Here is a 25,968-nt window from a genome sequence, read left to right as displayed (position 1 = left end):
TATATTTTTTTGTGTGCATGTTAAACAGAAACCAAAACAATGAAATATAAATATATTTATTATAAAGTAATTAATATATAAGGTACAACTTTTAATGTCAGGCGTAACAGGTAAACAGAGAGGAAGTGACTCACAGTGAATCCCAAGATTTATAAACCTGCTTTTAAAGGTACTTCTGGTGTGCAGATGTGTTACTGACACCATGAAAGTATTAATTATGAAGGAATATAGTAATAATGCACTCCAAGAACATAAGATTTCCAGCAACTTCATGTTGTTTTTGAGGTGAAGAGCTCACTTCTGTTGTGTCTGTGAGTCTTTTAGCCTCCATCTCAGGTTAGTGTTTGTCGTCGGGCTGCAACTGAGCAGCTTCTGATTTCATCTGTCAGCATGCTTCACTAGAAACAAATTCAAATTGGTTTCATTCCAGAAAATTTGGTCACATCTAATCTTCAAGCACAATCTTCCTCCCACTCACACTGTGTTATTTCCACTTGTGAAATCTCTGCGGTGATGTCTGGCTGACATTTAAAGACAACAAACAGAACAATTACTGTAATACACACTGACAAATGCTGGCTTTTTTCCTGTCGTGTTTTGACATTTGTTGGAGACAAAGTAGGTTTTTTTTTTTCTCATCACGTCAAGCATTGAACACCAACATTATTCTCTTTTTCCTTTTTCCTTTCATTCAGACTCTTTTCTCGCCTTATTTTCTCCTGAAAAAGCTCAGCTGTCGTGTTTTTCGTCTTTCTTAGTTGTTCTTCCTATGTCTCCTTTCCCTTCTGTCCTCATATCTCACTTCTCACTGTTTCCTAAAGCCATTTGAGCTGACCTGAGAATATTCATATCTTCCTTACATTGTTTTCTTACCTCCATCATTCTCCTCGTCCTCTGCTGACCCTCTCCGTACTCACCTGAAACATTCAGCGAGAAGCATAAATGAGGACATTTGTCTCAACAAGTTCTGCAAAAAACAGTTAGAAATCCTTGAATGTACAGTACAGACCAATTGTTTGGACACAACTTCTCATTCAAAGAGTTTTCTTTATTTTCCTGACTATGAATATTGTAGCCTCACACTGAAGGCATAAAAACTATGAATTAACACGTGGAATTAAATACTGAACAAAAAAGTGTGAAAACAACTGAAAATATGTCTTATATTCTAGGTTCTTCAAAGTAGCCACCTTTTGCTTTGATTACTGCTCCGCACACTCTTGGCATTCTGTTGATGAGCTTCAAGAAGTAGTAATAAATGATGGTCCAACTAATTGCAAACCGGATGGAATAGCATGCCGCTGCAAGTGGTAGCAGTGCTGGTTCAGAATGCCTTCAATTTTGAATAAATCCCCAACAGTGTCACCATCAAAGTACCCCCACACCATCACACCTCCTCCTCCATGCTTCACGATGGGAACCAGGCATGTAGAGTCCATCCGTTCACCTCTTCTGCGCTGCACAAAGACACGGTGGTTGGAACCAAAGATCTCAAACTTGGACCCATCAGACCAAAGCACAGATTTACACTGGTCTAATGTCCATTCCTTGTGTTCTTTAGCCCAAACAAGTCTCTTCTGCTTGTTGCCTGTCCTCAGCAGTGGTTTCCTAGCAGCTTTTTTACCATGAAGGCCAGATTCACACAGTCTCCTCTTAACAGTTGTTCAAGATATGTGTCTGCTGCTAGAACTCTGTGTGGCATTGACCTGTTCTCTAATCTGAGCTGCTGTTAACCTGCGATTTCTGAGGCTGGTGACTCGGATCAACTTATCGTCCGCAGGAGAGATGACTCTTGGTCTTTCCTGGGCCTTTCCTGGGGCGGTCCTCATGTGAGCCAGTTTCTTTGTAGCGCTTGATGGTTTTTGCGACTGCACTTGGGGACACTTTCAAAGTTTTCCCAATTGTTCGGAATGACTGACCTTCATTTCTTAAAGTAATGATAGCCACTCGTTTTTCTTTACCTAGCTGCTTTTTTTCTTGTCATAATACAAATACTAACAGTCTATTCAGTAGGACTATCAGCTGTGTACTGTATCCACCTCTTGCACAACACAACTGATGGTCCCAACCCCAATTATAAGGCTTGAAATCCCACTTATTAAACCTGACAGGGCACACCTGTGAAGTGAAAACCATTTCAGGTGACTACCTCTTGAAGCTCATCAACAGAATGCCAAGAGTGTGTGGAGCAGTAATCAAAGCAAAAGGTGGCTACTTTGAAGAACCTAGAATATAAGACATATTTTCAGTTGTTTCACACTTTTTTGTTCAGTATATAATTCCACATGTGTTAAATCATAGTTTTGATGCCTTCAGTGTGAAGCTACAATATTCATAGTCATGAAAATAAAGAAAACTCTTTGAATGAGGTGTGTCCAAACGTTTGGTCTGTACTGTACAGGTCCTTCTCAAACAATTTGCATATTGTGATAAAGTTCATTATTTTCCATAATGTCATGATGAAAATTTAACATTCATATATTTTAGATTTGCACACTAACTGAAATATTTCAGGTCTTTTATTGTCTTAATACGGATTATTTTGGCATACAGCTCATGAAAACCCACAATTCCTATCTCACAAAATTAGCATATCATTAAAAGGGTCTCTAAACGAGCTATGAACCTAATCATCTGAATCAACGAGTTAACTCTAAACACCTGCAAAAGATTCCTGAGGCCTTTAAAACTCCCAGCCTGGTTCATCACTCAAAACCCCAATCATGGGTAAGACTGCCGACCTGACTGCTGTCCAGAAGGCCACTATTGACACCCTCAAGCAAGAGGGTAAGACACAGAAAGAAATTTCTGAACGAATAGGCTGTTCCCAGAGTGCTGTATCAAGGCACCTCAGTGGGAAGTCTGTGGGAAGGAAAAAGTGTGGCAGAAAACGCTGCACAATGAGAAGAGGTGACCGGACCCTGAGGAAGATTGTGGAGAAGGGCCGATTCCAGACCTTGGGGGACCTGCGGAACCAGTGGACTGAGTCTGGAGTAGAAACATCCAGAGCCACCGTGCACAGGCGTGTGCAGGAAATGGGCTACATGTGCCGCATTCCCCAGTCCTGGGCTACAGAGAAGCAGCACTGGACTGTTGCTCAGTGGTCCAAAGTACTTTTTTCGGATGAAAGCAAATTCTGCATGTCATTCGGAAATCAAGGTGCCAGAGTCTGGAGGAAGACTGGGGAGAAGGAAATGCCAAAATGCCAGAAGTCCAGTGTCAAATACCCACAGTCAGTGATGGTCTGGGGTGCCGTGTCAGCTGCTGGTGTTGGTCCACTGTGTTTTATCAAGGGCAGGGTCAATGCAGCTAGCTATCAGGAGATTTTGGAGCACTTCATGCTTCCATCTGCTGAAAAGCTTTATGGAGATGAAGATTTCATTTTTCAGCACAACCTGGCACCTGCTCACAGTGCCAAAACCACTGGTAAATGGTTTACTGACCATGGTATCACTGTGCTCAATTGGCCTGCCAACTCTCCTGACCTGAACCCCATAGAGAATTTGTGGGATATTGTGAAGAGAACGTTGAGAGACTCAAGACCCAACACTCTGGATGAGCTAAAGGCCGCTATCGAAGCATCCTGGGCCTCCATAAGACCTCAGCAGTGCCACAGGCTGATTGCCTCCATGCCACGCCACATTGAAGCAGTCATTTCTGCAAAAGGATTCCCGACCAAGTATTGAGTGGATAACTGTACATGATTATTTGAAGGTTGACGTTTTTTGTATTAAAAACACTTTTCTTTTATCGGTCGGATGAAATATGCTAATTTTGTGAGATAGGAATTTTGGGTTTTCATGAGCTGTATGCCAAAATCATCTGTATTAAGACAATAAAAGACCTGAAATATTTCAGTTAGTGTGCAATGAATCTAAAATATATGAATGTTAAATTTTCATCATGACATTATGGAAAATAATGAACTTTATCACAATATGCTAATATTTTGAGAAGGACCTGTATATAACTGCTGCAGTAGGAGGTTTTCCAGGATGTTTAACGTTGAAAAATGAACTTATGTGAAAATATTTCAAAAAGCAGCCACCTTTTATCTCCTTTCTTTTTCCACCTTCATTCCCTTTTTATGTCTGCCATTGTCATGTAAAATTCTGTCTTTAGTTTCTCCATGACCAAAGAGGACATAGAAAAGAAAAGTGTGTGTGTGGTGGCCTGTGGAAGTGTGCATCGTGGCCTTCATGCCAGTCAGCTCTGCTTATCTGGACAGCGTGATGCTCATTTGTCACCCTGCATTTGGTCTCTCCTTCCTGTCTGTATGTGTGTGTGTCACAGTGTGTTTCCTGGGTTCTGGTCTGGCTGACATGTGGGGGCAGGCTGGCTGCTAGCTGACTGTCGTCTCAACACGATCCAGCTCGTCTGTGCACTCATGTGCCAGCCGTGCTTGTGGTGGTGTTAGATTTGTACTGGCTGATGATGCAGCTCCACAGATGTGTCACACGTGTGGTCAGTGTGTGGGTTGGTATGGCAAGCTCTTTTTTCACATTTAAAAGGCTGGTCAGTTTTGTTTTTTGAGTTAGGCTATTTGGGGTAATTATGAGCAGTCAGTATCTTACCTGCAGCCAGAGTAAGGTTTTTATGAAAGTTTGAGAGTTATTCTACCAGAAGGCCTGGACATTGTTTATGTGCACATTTGTGGTAATGTTGTGGATTTTTTGCACTCAGTCTTTATTCCAGCTAAATAATTTAACCCAAATCAATATTTTACAAGTCAGTTTAGTGCTTTCTCACAGGAATTAGCCTTTTTGATCTTGTCACTGAATTAGAAACAATACAGATTTTAACAGAAATAAATGTTTACAGACAAAATAATCCCATAATTGTGGTTGCTTCGTAACTTTTGATAAATGTTTTGAGGGGTTTGTTACACCTTCTTAATGGATGCTTTATTGTAAGATCCATGTACAATCTGTTTTCTTTTTTTTTGGCTGTCAAAAGAAGAAAACAGATGCTACACTTTGTTCAACAATGAAGATGGTCTTGTTTGGGTCTTTGCTCAAATTTTCTCTTCCATCTATTATGACTGGTTGAGTTTGGTTCCAGAGTGTTTTATTGCGGTTATCTGACACGCTTCAGTCTTGTTCCTGACATTATCTCTGAACTCTCTTCAACCAGGTGTCCAACCTCTACCTGTATGACAGTGTGCTGATGCTGGCCAACGCTTTCTACAGGAAGCTGGAGGACAGGAAGTGGCACAGCATGGCGAGTCTAAACTGCATCAGAAAGTCCACCAAGCCATGGAACGGGGGCTGGTCCATGCTGGAGACCATTCAGAAGGTAAAACATAAAGCCTGATCTTCTCCCTTCAGTTTCATGCAAAAGTTCACAAACAAATACAATATTTGTTACTCAATCCTTTAATTTTCTTAAATGATTTTAAAGTTCAAGGGTGTGATCAGTGTTATGCATTATTGCACTCAAATTAATGTTTTAGCATTTAGAGGAGATGTAAACAATGAATCTTGAGGGGCCAGTGTTTCCTCCGTCAAGGCAGGATTTGGTTGCCTACATTGCAGACAGGGACATATCTCCTATCTTTGCAGAAACTCAGTATTAATCAAGTGGCGATCTTCATTTAATAACCAGAAACAACCTCTAAATGATTTAATATCAAAACTGCAGGCTTTTGTAGAGTTGTGTCTCTACAGATGGTTCAGCACATAGTGCTTATGCCACATCTAGATTTGGTATGTGGGTACAGAAAAGAAAAAAAAAACGTGTGGGGAGGTGTCATGAGAAAAAACTCTACTATGTGCTTTTCTGTCTAACTGCTTTTCTGTCTTTATTACATGTAGCTGAAACCACAGCAAATATCCTTTGAATTTCTCTTTGGACTTACTGTCAGTTAATATGTTTTGGTTAGACCATCAGACTGCTTTCAATACGAGTACAATTAGACATTTATTTTAAATTAGCAGAGTTTCCATCAAAATTTAAGCTGAATCTTCTGCAAACTGAAAGGGAAAGAAATATTGAACTATAGTAGCTTATTTGTAAATTTTGCTGCATTAAAATCCAATATGTGTGGGTAGACAAAGGAAAATAAGCAACTCGAATAAAGCAAAATACAAAGACTACTAAATGATGCAATTAATATGCTAATTACTATGACATTATATACTGTTATAACCTTTTAGAAAATCCGTCTTAAAACAATTCAATTTTTCTCGCTATAAAATTGGTTCAAATATATTTAACGTTTAACATGAATTGATACATTTTTAATTAGTGCGAACGTACAAAACACTAAGTTGCATGTTGCTTTGATTAAATGATGTAATTGCACAGCCTGAAGTGCTAATCTGTACATTTAGGAGTGACTTTAGTAGAATTAAACTCAGTTATTTGTCAGTTCTTTAAATATTAAGTTCTCTGTTTCAGTTTAAAATGATAGTTAGGTTTTTTTATATTTAATTTGGAGGAACCTTCAAGAATTAACAATAGCATCTGAAGATGATTACAGGAACAGGAATAAATAACCTCTAGTTAACAGAAGCTGAATTAAACATGAAGTGTAAAAGTGACACTGATGTGAAACCTGATTCTGATATGTCTCATAACTCCAGCCTAGACTCTCATTCTGATACTCTAATTGGCTAAATAAGCTTTTCAGTCCTTCTTATGAGTCCCTCAGAGCAAAACTCCCTGCCTGTTATAAAAAATAAAAAAAACATCAGTTTTGGTCTTTGACATGTATCAAAGTAAAAACCACAGAGCTTATTAAGATCATTCCTGTGTTATGATTTGGGATTGTTTGGTTTTTGGTTGCGGGTTTTTCCTAACGTTTCTCACAGTTGAGGTTTTGAATCTTGCTTCTGTTTATTATTTTCCTGGTCATGTCTTCTTTGTCTTCTAGTTCATGTTTTGTCAGATTAGGTTTTTGGATCTGGTTATGCTTTAGTTTAATGTTTTTCTAGTTATGTATTCAAGAATCTCTTTTCTGCTCTAGCCATGTTTTGTTCTCTCCTGTCTCTTTTCAATTAACTTTATTCGGTTCACTTGCACCTAGCATTCAGTCTCCTCGTTTCACCTGGTTCTTGCTCCATATATACACATCTGTTCTCTTCATTCCTCGTGGAATCAATCACTCTGCTAATGCCTAGCCTGTTGTGTCAAGTTCTTCATTCATGCCAAGCCAGTTCTACATATGTTCATGTCAAGTCTGTTGTGCCTCTGTTCATCTACGCCTGCATCTGGAACCATCAACCTGCCTGCCAGTTTGTGTTCTTTTGATTATTAAAATCTTCTACTTACCGTCATGCTGCCTGTCCGTCTGCATTCCGGGGTCCTCCACTACACAACCCGTGACATCCTGTGTCTGTTCCCATGTCTAAAATACTGATAAAGGTAACGCAGAAGATAACATTTTATACTACAGCTGTTACTTATTAAATATGATATATATTTCATTTAATATGAATGAAACATGGAAAACCCCAGTTAATGAATCAGAGTTCTGCACTAAGTGTAACTGAACCTGATCCGATGTGGACATCATATTTTCTAATGTTACTTTGATGCAGCTGCATCATGAATAATGCCTCTTTGAATTATTTATGCATTCAATTTACCTCAATAATTCAGTATTTGTTTTAATTCCTCACCAAATAATGTAGAATCATGAGCTTTAGTTTAGTTCAAGTACAGACTTCGGATCTGGCGTTCATTAGCTAAAAAATCTTTTGAAAAAAAAACAATTCTGGAAGGTTGAGGGATTTAAATATTAAAGAAGTAATTGGTGAACCCAAATTTTTGGTTCCCAGTGAAACTAGATCCCAATTAGAAAATAGAGTGTCTAGGTTCAAATGTATTATCAACATTTCACTTCATTTATATAAGCATCAGCAAAGGGATCAAATTAATGGATTTCAGATTTCTCGTGACCTAGAGTGAAAGCTCTGTAATTTACAGTTTAGGTAGAAATTACTAGAAACAACAAATAATTAAATTAATAATTCAAAGAGATGACTTTAAATCAGCAACTGACGAAAAGCTTTTCAGCTTCAAAGTTTTATTTGGGTATTTCATTATGGTTTAACAGAAAAAGTTTTTTTTTTTCCTAAATTACTTTACATCCAGTGTGTTTCTGTGTCCACATTCCAAAGAAAAAAGTCCAGAGGTTTTACTCTTGTCTCCCACTCAAATTGAATAATTTCCCTCAGACTTCCCCCTTTTACTACTTTGCTGATGAGATGGAAAATGACTTTGACAGAGGACAAGATGAGCTGGCCAAAGTACAGAAGGGGGAGATGGGTACTTTTCATTTTTCTACACAGCATCACAAAATCTAACCTTCGGATCATGGAATGTTTACTCAAGTGATGGAAGGACGAACAGATGATTGTTGCATGGATGGATGTCATAAGATTTAAGGTCTTTGCAGAAAGCTATTCTTAACCCCAAACATTACAGTAAAACCGTTTTTTGTTTTTTTTTTTCCTCCAGGTGACACCCCAATGACCTTTATGGTCACTGGATCATTTAGTTTGTTTTCCCAGTTGTGATGACTGTCTTCAGTCTTACTTCACATGCAACAGGTTGATTCACAACATGTGAGTAAACTTGAGGCACACCAGAGGTGTAACTTAAGACACGGCTTGTGACATCACTAGAATATGAGGAGAATACTGGTTTATTCTTGGGTAGCGTTTTCAGATTTCTGAAGGTGGCATGTTAATTGATTCAAACAATTATATAAAAGTTTGAATAGCATGGGAAAATTCAGCCATCACAGCGTTCAGGAAGGAGACTGATTTTGTGTCCCAGAGAAAGCGTCTTAAGGTGTGAAATGTGTATCAACCCCAGAACAAAAGCTGGAGATCTTGTGAAGATGATTGTAATCAACAAGTCATGTTCAACCATTAAATCAAGAGTAGAAGAAATCATTATTTCAAAAGCAACAAAAATAGCCAGATTAGATTACACTTAGGGACAAAAACATTGAACTATTTGGTCACACGGACCATTGTTACACTTAAAGGGGAAACTGGCAACCCTGAGACCATCCAACTGTGAAATGAATGGATGGCCGCATCATGTTTTGGGGATGGTTTGCTACACTCACACTCATCTGTTTGGTGTCATGATAGTGAAGCAACATATCAAGACTTCAGCTAGGAATTTAGAGCTCATTACAAATGAGTCTTCCAAATGGATATGGACCCTAAACATACAGCCAAATTAGATAGTGTCTTAAGGAAAACAGTGTCAATGTTTGGAGTGGCAATCACAAAACCCTAATCTCAGTCCCCTAGAAGATTGGTGGGGAAAGCTGTGTGTAAGCAAGGCAGACTACAAACATTACGCAGTTACACTGGTTCTGTTACGAGAAATGGGCCAAAGTCTCAGCAAACAACTGTGAGAAGCTTTGCCAGGATACCAAAAGCGTTTGAAAGAAGTCACAAAGTTTAAAAGGCTAACTCTACAAATCCTAAGGAAATGTTTTTAAATGTTTGATTCTGAACAAAGAAAAAATGTTTTGGCCACTGAGCATAGTAGGGTGCACAGACAATGACCTTCTTCTTTTAAGCTTCTTGTTCTATGGTTTACCGTATTTCAATTGACCAGCAAGGTGTTGACATGATGATGCCCCATTTGTGCAGGGCTTGATGCAGAAGAGAAAGAATGGAGCTGCATATTGTTTTTATACTCCTATGATGTCATGGAAACCCAGCTATGGAACTCCTTCTTCCTAGCAGTACATCACTTACATCAAAATGGCTAATGCTGTGTATTCTGGGATTCAGAGTTCTTTTTTTTCTTCTGGTCATGTAGTTCAGTCCCTGTTCTCCATGTGGCTGGGGTGGATCCCCAACAGTCTCCATCTGAAACATTACTGCCATATTTCTGTGCCTGCAGCTGAGAGTCCAGCAATCTCATGAAAAAGAGTCTGTGACTAACGTTAAATCTATTAATACAACGAGAGCAATGAAGCTTAAACAGCAACACCTAAACTAATATAAACTATTCAGATTCTAATTAAATCTAATTTTTATATGACTGATTTCTTAAAATCCAGATTGGAATGCTCATAATTGCCTTGCTAGTGTAACTTTTTAAATCCTACTCTAATCCACATTTCTTATGAAGAGTTCGATAGAAGAGGGCGGAAGAAATGTCTGCTCCCGTGAAATGGTAAAAACCTCTGATCTCTTGTGATTTTTAACGTCATCTCCTCTCTCAACCTCTTCCTGAACCCCCATCGTTTCAGGGGAACATCACAGGTCTGACAGGAATGATGGACTTTAAGGACAGCGGCTCAAACCCCCACGTCCAGTTTGAGATCCTTGGTTCCAGCTTCAGCGAGACCTTTGGCAAGGACATCAAAAGGGTGAGTTCACCTTAAAGTGACATTAAATCATTTTTTATTAAAACAGAAAGAAACTGCTATTGTACAGTTTATCCACTGCTTTAGTTGTTGCACCATCAGACACGCCGGCCTGTTTCAAAACACCTTTCCACAATCATTTTTCTCCCTGTCTCTTCAGGTTTTTCGTTAGCAGAAAGCCTAACAGGGCTGCCTTGTTCAGCACTGAGAAGTGCTGCAGGCTGTTGTTGTCATTGCAGTTGCATGTCATCTGTCATGAAGTCTGTTGAGAAATAACGCAGTAGTGCATACCACTCCTATCCAGGGATCATATAAGGACCTGTACCTAGCATTTATGTTCTTTTTAAGATGCTTCATTGAACTTTTAGAAGCTTCTGGTTCAAAATGTGCAGATTACTATATGCTTTTATTCTCTCAAGCTGTGTTCGCAAAGTTCACAAAATGTTAATAAACTTTAATTGCTAAGAAGGGAACCTCAATTTTTGAACTTATCTCAAATTTACAGTTTTTAATTATTGTTAAAATGATTAATATCATCAATAATCATGAACTGATATCAAACAAGAATAGTTTCAACATCTAATATCTGTTTGCCTGAATGTGTCATCAGTCATCATGTTACCTAATGTGCAGTTCAATGAGGGTTTCAATTCATATTTGTCAATCAACATCTATAAAAGCACATTCAGATAAAACGACAATATCAGCCTACACATACAATTTAGAAAAATCAAATGTACTAAGCATAATAAACAGTATTGTCTTCTAAGTGCTTTTCTATTTACTATATGTGCTGTTTTCATGAATGTCTTAATGAACCTGAGTGTGTCTAAGCTTGTGTGATGTGTGCTTTTTGGGCAGATGTGAACAATCAATCATTTCTAGTGGCCTTTATTTTGTAAGTTGACCGACAGGAAATAGGGTGGAGATCGAGAGGGGAAGACAAGGAGTAAAAGTCAACAGGCCAGGACTTGAACCTGTGACAACTGCGTCACGGACTAAGGCCTCCGTATACGGGTCGTGTTCTTTACCCCTGCGCCACCTTCTATGCCCCAATGATCAATAACTCATGAAATGGCTACTTATACCATGTGGTCAGTCTGGTCTTGTAACAAGATGTTTGCCGTGACTAGAAGACAGGAATGAGTTAGAGGGCAGATCTTGTGGACCAAATGTTGCATGTAGACCATGGGCTCTTAACCTATCTTAACCTAAGAGCAGGATATTTTAATTTACTTTGAGGTATACTCCTGATTAATAAGAAAGGGGGTGGTAATTTGTTTGATGGTTGTTACACAAGTGAGGATAGTTGGCATGTAAGATCTTGTCTTAAGCACAACTAAAATCAGACAACATGAACCCAAAGATAGATCACAAATTGTAAGATCAAATCAAATTGTTTTATGTTTCGGTTCAAATTGTTTTATGTTTCGGTTTGCCAGTCTCATTCTTAGCTGTATGCGTAACGCTAATGCTATTTCCCAATAACTAGTTGGTTAAAAGATCTTGGAGGATGTGTTTTTCACTTGGTGCAAACTAATGTGGTCATGAATATATCTCCTTTTTTTATGGCTGCATAATTATTCATTTTTTGATATTTTATTAAAAGAAAGCAGACAGGAAGCAGAGAGGAGATAGGGGGAAGACATGCAGCACAGGTCTCCTGGGTTGGGATTTGAATCTGGACAGTTATGCCGAGCACTGAAGCCTCCATATATAGGCCGTGAACTCTACCACTACGTCACATGCATGGCCCTTCTTTTCTCTTCTGAGCTTTATGAAGGAAGAATCTGGTTGATTCATCTCCTGACCCAAAAGTGATCTAAATTGAACTTGTAGCAGGAGTCATCTGATTACTGAGTCAGACTTTTGGTTCTGGGAACAGTTAAACAGACACACGCCTAGTTAATAAGAGATTTATAAGGAATTATATGCTTGCAAAGGCTTCTTGAAAAGCTGACGGGCTAACCCTTGGTGGTAGTTGGAGCCAAGCATTTGTCCAAAGCAGAGATGTGGGGGAATCCTTGGTTGGTTCACCACCAGTTGGCTGGAGCTTAAAGACATAGTCATACTTCAGCAAGCCATCCAAAAATCCCTTTGACTTTTATCGCCTAGCTTGAGGCACATGGCATTACCTGCAATTTATTGTAACAGTATATGGCACTGCAAATAATATCTCTGTGTAATTAACAACTAGTAGCAGAAGAAGGGTATGTACAGGAAGTTTATTCCTAGAAAATCTCACCTCATAAGAGTTACTTTTTTGCCATTTTTACAAGTCTGTCAAACAGTTTGCAATATGTACTCTCCGTGTGTTCAGAATGAACTGTATATAAGCTTCTGTAACCCTTTTACCACCTAGCTCGTTGTAACGAGGTGAAAACTAGTTAGCATAGGACCTCTTTAAACTCCAACAATTACTATGGTAAAAGAGACATTCCAATGTATAAAACTGTGTCTAAGGTAATGTGTGATCCTCATCTATAAAATTGTAGAAATTTGTCATCGTTTTACCAAGCTTTTTGACCCATATGCAGAAACTTTCAGGAAACCAAAGAAGTTTAAGATATTTATTTTAGAAGAGACAATAACATGAAAAGAAGCAAGAAGGTCCTGGGTTCAATTCCCAGCCAGGGATCTTTCTGCATGGAGTTTGCATGTTCTCCCCGTGCATGCGTGGGTTCTCACCGGGTACTCCGGCTTCCTCCCACAGTCCAAAGACATGCCTGTTAGGTTAATTGGTCAATCTAAATTGCCCTTAGGTGTATGAATGAGTGTGTGCATGGTTGTTTGTGTGTTGCCCTGCGATTGACTGGCAACCTGTCCAGGGTGTACCCCGCCTCTCGCCCATAGATTGCTGGAGATAGGCACCAGCTCCCCCGCGACCCACTATGGAATAAGCGGTAGAAAATGACTGACTGACTGACTGACAATAACATGAGTGAGGAATTCAGGGCTGCTCCGGCGGTTCGTCCCCTGAGGAAGGAAAGCAGACAGTGAGCAAGGTTTCTTGAATGTGGAGGGATAGTCAGAGTGATGAAAGCTTACTGTTGCAAGAGGATTTAGGAGTCCAGGAGGGGAGGTCAGTTTTTGGATGGAAAGGTCTGTGTTTTTCCAGAGGTAAACAGTTTGTCAGAGGGCGGACAGGTTTCGGTGGCAGAGCGTCTAGAAGCTGGTGGCAGTCAGCCTGAAATACAAATGGGGAACTTAGGAGGTAAACGGGATCAGGCTGCGCTCGAACCACCGGAAGGATCCAGTGAGGCACCTTAAGGAAGGAACAGAGCTTTAGGTTACAAGAATCTTTCATAAGGTTACTTAGTCAGAGACAGGATATGGGGATTGAGGTACCACAAAGGACGACACTCAGGCGTCGAATGCTCAGCAACCTTCTCCTTAAAAGACTGCCTTAACGAGCCTAATAGCTCAAAGGTGTGAGACGACAGCACGCAGCTCCACCCTCCAACTGAACCTACTAAAAAAAACAACACAGAAAAGAACACACAGACAGATCCTGACAAAATTAGGCTTCCCAGACATATTAATACTAGTAAAACTCAAAATATGTACCCTCAAATAATAATAATTATCTTGTGAATAATTTTACAGTGTTAAGTATTACTGAGGAAATGAAAAGGGACAAAATAAATACGTTTTTGTTCTTTGTATTGAAATTATACAAGTAATAAACACAAAAATCACAAAGATAATATAAAATATATTTTTATCCCCTCACGAGAGTCAAGGGGTTTTACCACGAGTACACTCGAACTTAGAAGCAAGCATGCAAGCTACGTTGGCGCGCGTTGGAGCTCTTATTCATTTAAAAAGGTTTGAGTTAATCCTATCAGTTTCCCGGAAATAAAACCTTCATGGTCCAAAAGGGTAAAGAAGAGAAGGCCACGTATACTGGGATAATGTTTCAAACTCACACCCTCGGTCATCCACGAGTCCTCCATGGTCCTCAGGAGCAGGAGGAAATTATCCAGGCCGGATAAAGTGTGGCTCTAAGAGCTTGCAAGTTCTTAATGCAAGCACACGTCTTCTGTGAGCATCGCCATTGCAGCTCACTGCTGTGCACTCCTGTGGGTAGTGGTCTCTGTGGCTCCGCACTGTGCGTGTCCTACGTCATATCCATGCAGGGTTGATGCCCGCGTAAAAGCCTAACTACACTGTGGGGTTTTTTTGCATATAGAATTCCTCTGTATTTCTGAACAGTTTTTAACATTATGCAAAATACATATTTTTAACATGTAATCTTTTAACAAAATATGAATTTATCACACCAATTTAAATTACAAATGCCTGAATACACTTTTATACCAAAAATGGATATTATTGTTATGAATTAAACACAAATATCCTGATACAGTCGATAATCAGGCTATTTCCCTTGTAAAATCGAACATGCTCTTGGACTCTAACTTAATGCTCTTTCTGTTTGTGGAGCCCCAGATGTTCTATGTGCAGACTGCTACAAAAATGTGCATGTGCACATAAACTACCAAGACTTTCCTAAGGTTTACAGACTGCAAGACATTTTGTGAATGCTTAAATACCTTGGAGAACTTTCAAGCCCTGAAGAACTCGCCAAGACCCTCCAAAGGCCATCCACTTTGTCAAAGGATTTTGTGTGGATTTCAGCTGGTTCTTTATCTTGAGTGAATGGGGTGCAACAAGGGAACCGATCAAAACAAGACAAACAGTCAGCATAGGATGTTCAAGAAATCAGTAACAGTTCATGTGCACTGCTGTTGGGACCGCCTGCGTTGCTGATCTAGGATTATTGTATTTGGATGCTGCGCTCAAAGATATTAATGACTGCACTCAAGCAGAAGTCATGATTAGACAGTCAATGACTTGTACTCATATATGTGTGGTGTAATCCTGAATGTCTGATTCAATCTCACCACTTTTATTCTGTATGGGGACATTTGAATTAACTAGAAATATTTAAATAAGATTACACTGTGTTTTCTGGTGCACTTGGTGGGGACTGTTATTCCAGTTAACCTTTTTGTGGAAAACAGATTCCCTGTCGAAACGTTTTTATAAGACGCAATTTCAGACCAGTACAATAAATGTCTGCAGCCATAGTTGCATTAGTGCCTCATGGGGCCCATAGTTGTTGACCAACCCATTATTTATGCAGCAGTGAGCACAAACCCTTGTCAGTTAATTAATTTTCCAATCATTGAAAAACTTATTGAACCATGTTATGGTAACTTGATGAAAAGCTTCATAGCCATACACATTCATCCATTGCCATCAAACCACTTATTGTTTAACCGGACGAATGAGTTCTTAACAATCAGAAGAGTTTTGTTACACCTCCCCTAAATACACGTAGATGCTATCTTTCTGTAGATGATGAACTGATTTGCAGGAGCTGAGAAATATAATTAAAACCCTGTGAGACTTCACTACAACTCCGAGTATCACATTGACCACCCGGTGAGGTGCTTTACATGTCTGAGATAATGGAAGCTTGATTATGTTGTAGAATAATGAAACTCATGATTAACTTCTGTTTCCCACAAAAAACACAAATTCAATCAGTCTAATTTTCTCTGATGAGGCAGAGGTTCTCACAAAGAGCTATCATATACAGCACTGGAGGGTATGTTATGACAACATATGCAATTATGATAGTCAAAACTGCATTGTTCCAATGAGTTGTGTAGCAAATACATTTTTCAGATATGACGCAGAACTATTTTATTTAACAGCTGAACAATTTGGAGCAGGAAAATATTGAACAACATTGTTATAATTAAGGAAGCATCTGTTTGAAGATTAAGTAAAGGGAAAATGGATGGCGTCAGGTGGGAATTTGCTTTTCTATAACAAAGACCAGCACAAGTGTTATTCTGTAAATTATTCTCCAGTTATTGCAGAGCTTGTAGACCCTAATGAGCTGCTGCAGCTCTGATTGACAGAAAAAATGGCTCTGACAGGAGAGCTGTCAGCTGAAACAATAGAGAGGATTTATAAAACACCTTCAAGAAGTCAGCACAGAGTGAAAAGAAACATGGTGTGTTCAAACAAAATATTTAAGTTTTGTCCAGGTATAGAAATACATGAAATCCTCAGGGCTGAAAACTCAATACTAAATGTGTCATCTGTGTACTTTCGGCTCAGCCATGTGCTTTTCTGTTGGTTTATTTAGATTCCTTCTGTTTAGTTTTGTTGCTTCCTGGGTTCCGGTGTTAGATGTGTTTAGTTATATCGTGATATATCTGGTTTCCTCTTGTTTATGTTTTTTATTCTTGTCATTGTTTACTTGTGCTGCTCTCCATGTTCATCATGTTAATTCGTCATTCACCCTCTGTATTGTTTAGGTTCCCTGGTCCCCAGCTGTCTCACATTCTCCTGATTAGCTTCTCTCCTTGTTCATTGGTTCACACTCCACTTCCCTCAGTATATAAGTTCTCTGGTTTTCATTGTTCTCCACCGGATTCTCTGCATACCTCCCTTGTTCCACGTCTCAGTGTTCTTGCCTGTTACCCTGCCTGCGTGTGTAAGTGTTTGTCAATTATTAATAAATCTTGTCAACTCAACATGCGGGTCCCGTCATCCTGCCTGCATTTTGGTCCTGCTCCACCACAAATTATGATAACATGTCTTCAATGGAGCTTAAGTCCAGTAAAGCCTACATCCAGAATAAACACGTAAGGAGAAGAGAGCAAGCTTTATAAGGGGGTAAAGAGAAACTGGTCTGTGGATGATTGTGTAAGGATTTATGATTATCAATTTTAAATATTTATCTGAAATTACAATTGAAAATCATAATTCAGAAGTAATAATTCCAACCAAAAATAATTTCTTACAATTACAGATCAGACATACACTCTGGTGTTGTGATTATTGGGCTCACGGCACTTAAATATTACAAATACTTAATTGTCATTAATAATTGATAATTAACCAAAACCACGCTAAATGTCACTGTGTTATCAACAGTTTTACTGAATGGTGTGAAACAATAACATTATTTTGACATATAATCACTCTTACACAAAATAAACACAAACGCTGTCTCTTTATCTACGTGAAAATGTATTAAACAAAGTGCCTTCTAGGCTACGTTCACACTGCAGGTCTTAATGCTCAAATCCGATTTTTTCCAGAAATCAGATTTTCTTTTTTTTCGTGGTTGTTCACGTTACTTTGAAAATGTTGCTGCTCCAAACTGACCCGCATGCGCATAAGAACAAGACGAGCAATTGACAAGTAAACATGGAGAAACAGGTGTTATGTGCACAACAGAAGCCATTTATTGTCAAACTCTTTCACTCTCTTTATGCCCTGAAATGGACTGGCGACCTGTCCAGGGTGTACTCTGCATCTCGCTCGTAGACTTCTGGAGATAGGCACCAGCTGCCCCGTGACCCACTATGGAATAAGCAGTATAGAAGATGAATGAATGAATGAATGAAACTCTTTATTGCTCCATTTTAGGGACATCTGATTGCCAATTCAGCATAACAAGTTGTTTGGATGCGGAGACACAGCTAGCAATGGTGGGGCAGGGTTGTTAACCACTTTACAGAGACCGAGTTTATTCAGACCTTTGTCATGTCGAGGGAAACTTTTAATCATATATTTCAGCGCCTCCCCTCTCAACTCCACAGGCAGAAGACTTGATGCACTCCAATGTATCGGACTGCAGCAGGGTCTGATCATCACATGCTTGGTAACCTCGATAGCATTTTAAAGTCCTCTGAACGGTTGTATACGAATTTTACAATACAAACTACGTCCCACATCCAGACAGTTCCCATGAGCCTTTTAATTAGGCTTGAATAAAGTTTTATCTCTGTTTATTAATGAGCTCTAATGTCTCTCCACTGTGCAGTTCCATTGTAGCCCCCCATCTGTTCTGCTAAATGCTACCGTTTCCTGCTGGGTGGAGCAAAGTTGTGACGAATGCGATGGAAAGTGACGTCAAAGTCACATCTAATGCGCCTTGGTTGTTCCTACTGGAGTCACATTTCAAAAGATCAGATACAAGTCGGATTCGGGACCACATTTGAATGCGGCTCAAATGTTACTTGAAAAAGTTAGATATGGGCGAGTGTTCACACTTGTTCTAAAAATCTGACCTGGTCACTTGACCCCCAAAAAATCAGATTTGGTCCACATTTGCTTGCAGTATGAATGGGGCCTTACAATCATGATCCAACAACTTTCGCCTAAATTAAGCATGCACTATTCTACAAAATAGTTAACAATAAAAACAAATGAGTACGTGCACATAGTATAGGTGGAGAACAAACCAGCAGTTTTTGGACTGAGTGGAGATGGCTCAAAGCTTTGAAATGGTTTGGAATATGATAGCATCGATAGCAGCTGTCAGCTTATAGAAAGGTAGAACCAAGCCATCTCAGGTGCAGTATAGCACCCAGCACCCAAAATATGAATATATGATAAACCATGGCAGTCGACTAGAACAAACGAGGAAAATTTGTTTCTTTGAAAAACAAACCTTTCTGGTTTTCTTTTTAACTTCACCTTGGGTTGCGGTGCAGTCTTCAATCAGGATATAAATCTTCTGATCTTCTTATCAGCAAGATTTCAGCTTTGTCAAGCTCTTCCGGGAATGACCAGTGAGGGAAAAAAAAGTTAACCTGTGTGCAAGCTGCTGTTTCTCCGGAGATTGCTTCCTTTGTGTGAGACCGACGATGGTTCACACTGGAGTAGCAGTTAGCATTACCTTGAACTAGCTATTTATCACCTCTGCCTGTGATGTCAGAGCTGCAATGCATGCAGGGAGGCAGAGCAGTTCACACAAAATGGACGGTGGCCCAACAACTGGATGACAGTAAGGTTCAGGGTTCAAATCTTGTTGCTGGTTTTTTTTTTTGTAAAACTTCGACTTGTTGATGCTTATATTAGCAGATTCGAATTTCCATTTAAGAAGTATCAAACAGGCATTCGAAGCATTTTTTACTAGTCGTTCTGCTGTGGCTGGTCATTATTTTCCTATTATTAGCAGAGGCAATGTTAAACAATGTGCGAGAGAGAGAGGTAGCGGAAATGATGTATGTCACAAATACTCTAAAACAAATCCAGGGTGTTTATAGAGTTGACTTTTTAACTCGTCCTCAGCATCTCGCATTAGCAATTCAATGAATAGTGAAGGTAGCATTGATGAAAATGTCTGCATATTCTGTAAAATGTAAATGCTTAAGTTGATTCTAAGATTTCCAAAACACTGCCAACATTTCAAAATCCAAAGTATTTTATGACAGAGCTTAATGCTCAAAAGAATAAAACAGAACAACTTTACTCTTTGTTGTGCTGTCGCAGGTTAAATGAACTGCAAACAACTCAAAATGTTGTAGAAAATATCTTTATTTCAAATAGTTTCTTACATTTCTGTGTTGGCTTCAACTTTTTTTATGCAGTATGTTATGCAGATACTGAAGCTGAATTTGATTGTTGAATAACAACATTCACTGTAAAGAATGCTGACATCAGTGCAACAGTATGATGTTTGTCATGATCTCTAAGAAGTTCCCAAAGGACTTTTTTAACTTCAATTGCACTTTTTACATTATAAAGCATATAAAAAGAGGAATATCAGATGACATCTGTTGTTGTCAGGGTGTTCCTCAATTCTCTGTCAAGCAATAAGTGAAACAAATAAAGACAAGACATGGATGTAAACTTGGCTAAAAAAACTTAAATAAAGGCGTTCAAGCAGGGAACCTTTGATGCAATATGATTGTGTGCTCACAAGCCTTAAAAATACACCCAAACATCAAGAACTAAAGAAAAATGAATAATAAACTATAACATAATATAAGGGCAGAAATAGATTGGAAGGGGACTGGAAAAGATCTGATAGAGAAAAATATGAAAGAAAAATAAAGGTAAATGAAAAAAGATCTGAACTGAACAGAAAGGGTCTGAAAGAGTAGAGAACTAGAAAAGGGAAAGTCAATGGAAGGGGCTGAGGAGAATGAGAATGATGTAAAAGGATAGTTTGTATGGAAAAATTAAGCTGTAGGGGACAGAAAGGAAATGAAAATTATCTGAAAATAAAATGAAAGCTGAAGGAAAATTGAAAAAGCTGAATGTTACTCATAGAAACAAAGAAAAAGTGCCTTGCATGAACAATGACTAAGGGAAAGGAAGAGGAAAAGATAGGTGGACAGAAAAATAACTGTAGAGGGGTACAGTAATAAGTAATGGAGTGGTAAAAAGGAGGCAAAGAAAGAGAAAGAAAATCAGTGATTGAAAGTAAGGACATGACAGGAGCAGATGATGCAAAATAAAATACAAAAGGGAAATGAGAGTTGGTAACAACAGAGAAAAATAAATTCCATTTGGAAGAGAGGAAATGAAGGAGAAAAAAAGAAAAAGCTGTGATAGCAAAATAGAGCAAGAGTACATTAACGGCACCATTAGAGGGATATACAGATTTTCAGTTTTTCTCACAATAAAAGCAATAGATTTGCAGATGAATGCAGGAACAGGAACAACATGTAAACAGAAATGTATTTTTAACTGATTTTCTTTCCTATTTGGTCACATAAGACGTTCACAGAAATGTTGTTACTGTTTCAGCTGCAAGTATAACAATTCAGATGATTTATCATCCTGCAGGAAGTGGGTGTCAGTGTAGTACAAACTCACACACTGAGCTGCTGCAGTAATCAAGATTTAATCACCTGGCTTCTCCTTGAGTTATGACTCCCTCTGGGTTGTATAATGGCCATTATGAGAATGCAGGTCCACTGGTACACATGCATGTACGTGCATATGCAGCTACATTGATGTAGTCATATCGAAACACTAACTCACACTGTGCAGACTAAACAGTCTGCACAGTTAAAAACAATTGCACATTTGTATCAATTTATATGATGTTTTGGGACTAGTGATGGGTTTGTGTGAGTTTTTGGTTTGCAAACTTGGCTTTAACCTTAAAACACAGTTTGTTGTGAAGGCAAGTTCTCAAGCATCTGTTCTCCTGTTTTTCTGTCTCAGTTTACCTGCCTATATTTATAGAGCACTTTAAACCAGAATTAACTGATACTGGTCCAAAAAAGATTTGTTAGGTCAAAGGCCCTGGCTCCTGGCCCCCAAGGAGGACCAAAAGGGTGAGGAAGAACTGTTGGCACTGAAATGAGCTTTTAATTTTAGCTCAACATTTTAAAAATTGGTAACAACACTACAGAAGTGATAGATGTAACTTCTGGACTTTCAAACTGGAAGTTCTAATGCCCTTTATGAAGGTTTTAACAGGTTTGCTGCTCTGGAGCTTACAGGTGTTTTAAGACCATGCCAAGGCCAAAAGAAATTAACTTAGAGGAGCAACTGTTGCTTACCATCAGTCATCAGGAGTAGTCATCTCAGTAAATTTTAGTATAGGTGTAGCATCAATAAATGTACATCATGTGCCATCTTTATTACACATTAGGCGTGTGACAGTAACAGGCGCAGGGATGTAGATTCTCTCCAACAAGTTCCTGATATTTGGTGTCCTCTTCTACCAGAACATGCCTAAATAACCCCAGTGGTCCTGATCAGATTCCCAAATCACATGTCACCTTTTAATGCAGAGGAACCTTATGTCGTAACCTTATCTTCACAGCTCAGAACACACTGCCGGTCTTTCATAGTCGTCACAGATTTTGAAGAGACTAGGTGTTCACACTAACAGACTGAAAGCCTGGGGATCACACCAGCTGAGGTATCACAGACCAACTAAAGCCAGCTGCGTGCATCACACTCTGGGGGGAATTCTCAGGAGGGCGACAGTTTAAGGGAAGTTTAGCTTGCGGTAATAGCAGATATTTTCAGAATTCAGATACATTCGTTACACCACTTAAAATGAATAACATGCAATTTAAAATATGTTCAGTTATCCCAGAGGTAATTATGATAAGAATAGTGTATTCTTTGTTTAATCATGTAAGTTTGGAACATTTATTTGAACTATTGAGCATGTTTGTGGGTTTTGACTGTCAATGTTGGCTGTAATTTAAAAATCTTACATCTATCTCAGTAGACAGCAATGAAATGTTTTTGCTGGAATATGAAAATATGGATTTATGATAAAAACTTTTTTTTCTTTGTGGAAAAATGTTTTTCAGAAATGTAAATTGGTTAAATTGAGTCCTAATACCTTTATGTGCAATATGTGAATTGTTTGCTTTATTTCAATAAGGTCCTTAATTATTTACTGAGTTTTAGTTTTAAATATCCAAGTGCCTCTGTGCTTGTTTTTATCACTACGTGATTATAATTACTTAGTTGATAGTTTGTATTATGCCTGGCGGGTTTTTGTTCATAATGTACAGTTACAAATAGACAGTTTTTAAAAGTCTGCTGGTAGCTGTGACCCAGCCTCTTTTTCATTGGCTGCCAACAACATGCGTTTGAAGTTGGGTCAGTGATCAGTTCACGCTACCCAACAGCTTCCAGATCCACCTCAGACAATTCAAACATGTTTGTTGACTGTGACTGACGTCAGGTCGGGTGGGGTTGGTTTCCCTCACACACTTGCAGACTCCAGTCTTCACCCCCGTCCCATACCAACAGATTTTTGTGCCGACTCGCCCTGCCAACTGACCACAAGTATTGCAGACTGACGTAGACTTTCCCAGACTGGGAAGTGGGGGGTAACATTGGCCAACTAATCATGTACCGCATCCCCATCTTAAGGCAGAGCCCAGCCAGCCTACAGAGGAAACTTATTTCAGTTGCTTGCATCCAGGATCCTGTTCTTTCAGTCGTGGTTCATGTCTCATGTTTATAGATGAAGGGTGGAATATAGATTGGCTCATCACCATGAATGATAAGAGTAATCCTGTTATTGCTGCAGACAAAGGCCAAATTATCTATTATCTCCTGCTAAATCATATAATCATTCATTAAAATACTGAGATTCCGAAACTTCCGAGTTTGCTACAGAGCCTCACCCTCAACCTGGAAGAAATCTTCCATCCTTTTCCACGTGAGATTCATGCCGTCAGAATAAGAAGATCTCATTCTGATTGGAATTCTCTCTCTCTTTGAAAAATAGACAATGCTTAACATGAACATGATGCAAACAGCCTAAAGAACTGTTTTATCAATGACAAAAAAAATCTGATTACTAATAAATTTAAAATAAATCTTGACTTTTTAAGATCTTTTCAGGACTTTAAACCCACAGTGTGGTCTTGATTCAAACAATGGCAATGACAGATTTAATAAATGAAACACATATTTAGGATTTGAGAAAACTACGTCTGTTTCAGTTGACTCATCAGCAGACATGACAGATAAACAGCATAATTTGATTGAAACACAACCAAAACCATGTGTATGAATCAGGCTGATTTTTTTCTGAAGTTACAAACTCTTCATCTTGTTGTTCCAGGAAGAAAGATGGTTCTTGGTGTTTCCAGTTGTTGTTAGATGCTGTAAAAACCAAATGAGTGTCCTTCCTGTATGTCGGGCTTTTTCTACACTGTCAGGTTCAAACAACCTAAAATAATTATAAAATCACAAAAAGAAGAGAAAGACAAAGAATTAGTTATTTCACTCGCTGCGAGGAGAACGAACAGAGATGTGCTTTCAGTTACAAATCTCCTACCGCTCTGAAAACCATCTGTCCGTACCTCTCTTTTTATTATCTTTTGGGGGTTCCCTAGTTACAATAACCGTTGCCCTCTAAAGGATGGGAAAAACAGCTGCAACGTAAACAGGTCATAAACACCATTATCTTGTAACAACACACTTCCAGTCTGTCAAGCTTCTGAAGTTTGCGGACGACACCACCCTGATCGGACTCATCTCTGATGGTGACGAGTCTGCGTACAGATGGGAGGTGGACCATCTGTTGGACTGGTGCAACCAGAACAACCTTGAGCTCAACGCTCTAAAGACAGTGGAGATGGTTGTGGACTTCAGGCAGAACCCAGCCCCACCTGCCCCTGTCACCCTCTGTGACTCCACAATTGACACTGTGGAATCTTTCTGCTTCCTGGGAACCATCATCTCCCAGGATCTCAAGTGGGAGCCAAACATCAGCTCCCTCATCAAGAAAGCCCAGCAGAGGATGTTCTTCCTGCGGCAGCTGAAGAAATTCAACCTGCCAAAGACTACGATGGTGCACTTCTACACAGCCATCATTGAGTCCATCCTCACCTCCTCCATCACCATCTGGTACGCCGCTGCTACAGCCAAGGATAAGGGCAGGCTGCAGCGTGTCATTCGGTCTGCAGGGGAGGTGATTGGCTGCAGTCTACTGTCGCTCCAGGAACTGTACACCTCCAGGACCCTGAAGCAGGCAGGGAAGATTCTGGCTGATCCCTCCCACCCCGGTCACAGACTCTTTGAAACTCTCCCCTCTGGCAGGAGGCTGCGGTCCACCCGGACCAAAACCTCACGCCACAAGAACAGTTTTTTCCCATCTGCCACCATCCTTGTTAACAAAGCCCGGAAACCACCCTGACATTCTTCACCCCCCCCTTTTTTTTTGGCTGACAGGACACCTGTAACCTGCAACTCTATGCGTTACATTAACGCTCAGCTTGGACTCCTGCTTTACTTGCACTGCCATACTTGCACAATGATCACCTGCATGTATTGCTCTTGCATCTTATACTGCTCTATACTTACTCTCACTCACTTAAAACTGTGCACATATATTTATATTATATTGTAGATATGTTTATACTGTTTAATTTGTACTGTATTGCACCGACTACGCCAAAACAAATTCCTTGTATGTCCAAAAACGTACTTGGCAATAAAGCTTTTCTGATTCTGATTCTGATTCCACAGTCTCCCCCATCTTAAGATCAGTGTGTCTTCTGTTCAGCACAATCAGCCATTATCTTTATGACCTCCTCAACTGTGACTGCTTCCTTTCCAGCTCCACCTTTGATCCTTGCCTGCAGACAAACTCATCATATCCTTACTCACACATACATCATGAAAGGTTATAAAGATCAAATAGTCAAGTTAAAGAAAAGGAAAAAATATAAGATAAAAATTATATACAATTATTCCATCATACACCCTTCTTCGATTTCTCAGATTCAACTGTGTTACAAACCTAAACAGAGAGCCATGCATCCTATCCGGCATCCGTTTACTACTGCTGCCAGAGTAAGTCTGTTTGGGAGAAGAGAACGGTAGGGATGGTCAGAGTTGATCTCAAACAGAAAAGTTTTATAGAGTTTGTGACGCGTAGGTAGATGTTTTTCTGGCCGGCACTGAGTTATCAGCTGCTCGCTCTCATTATCTGTACACGCTCCATTCATTTTCCCCTACAGTGTTTGTCTTATCCCAATCTCCATCTCCATCTTTCGGCTCAGCTCTGCTCACCACTTGTAGGGCCATTCCTCAAAGCAAAATTTCCCCACAGACGAAACGCCACTCCCCTCCCCCCTTCCACCTTCACATCAGAGCTGATAGAGATTGAAATGTTATTTCCCTGTTTCGCTTAGAAACTTGTTCGGCAGCGCACTGGTCTTTCAGACCACCCCCATGTGTTATCCCATTCGTCTGTCCTTGCCTTTCCCATCTCAGTCACTTCTGATGTGTCGTCCCAGCAATTTGTTGTCTGTAAATCGCCCTCCTGCAACCGATGGAGAAAGAAAACCGGTATTTTTTTCCAT

At 39.5% G+C, this 25,968-nt stretch overlaps 1 protein-coding gene across 3 annotated transcripts in view; it reads left to right on the top strand.

Annotated features, from left to right (window-relative positions):
* grid1b (glutamate receptor, ionotropic, delta 1b) overlaps positions 1-25,968 on the top strand; it is a 705,375-nt gene that overhangs the window by 591,580 nt on the left and 87,827 nt on the right. For all 3 annotated transcript variants that reach the window (XM_047376999.1, XM_047376998.1, XM_047377000.1), the window contains 2 exons: positions 5,134-5,295; positions 10,229-10,348. In XM_047376999.1, the coding sequence (XP_047232955.1) occupies positions 5,134-5,295; positions 10,229-10,348 (282 nt within the window). The remainder of the gene's footprint in view (positions 1-5,133; positions 5,296-10,228; positions 10,349-25,968) is intronic.

Source organism: Girardinichthys multiradiatus, chromosome 10 (assembly GCF_021462225.1).
Source record: "Girardinichthys multiradiatus isolate DD_20200921_A chromosome 10, DD_fGirMul_XY1, whole genome shotgun sequence".
In the NCBI taxonomy this organism is placed as follows: Eukaryota; Metazoa; Chordata; class Actinopteri; order Cyprinodontiformes; family Goodeidae; genus Girardinichthys; species Girardinichthys multiradiatus.
Note: the sequence above shows the minus strand (reverse complement) of the source record. Positions and strands in the feature narration are given on the sequence as shown.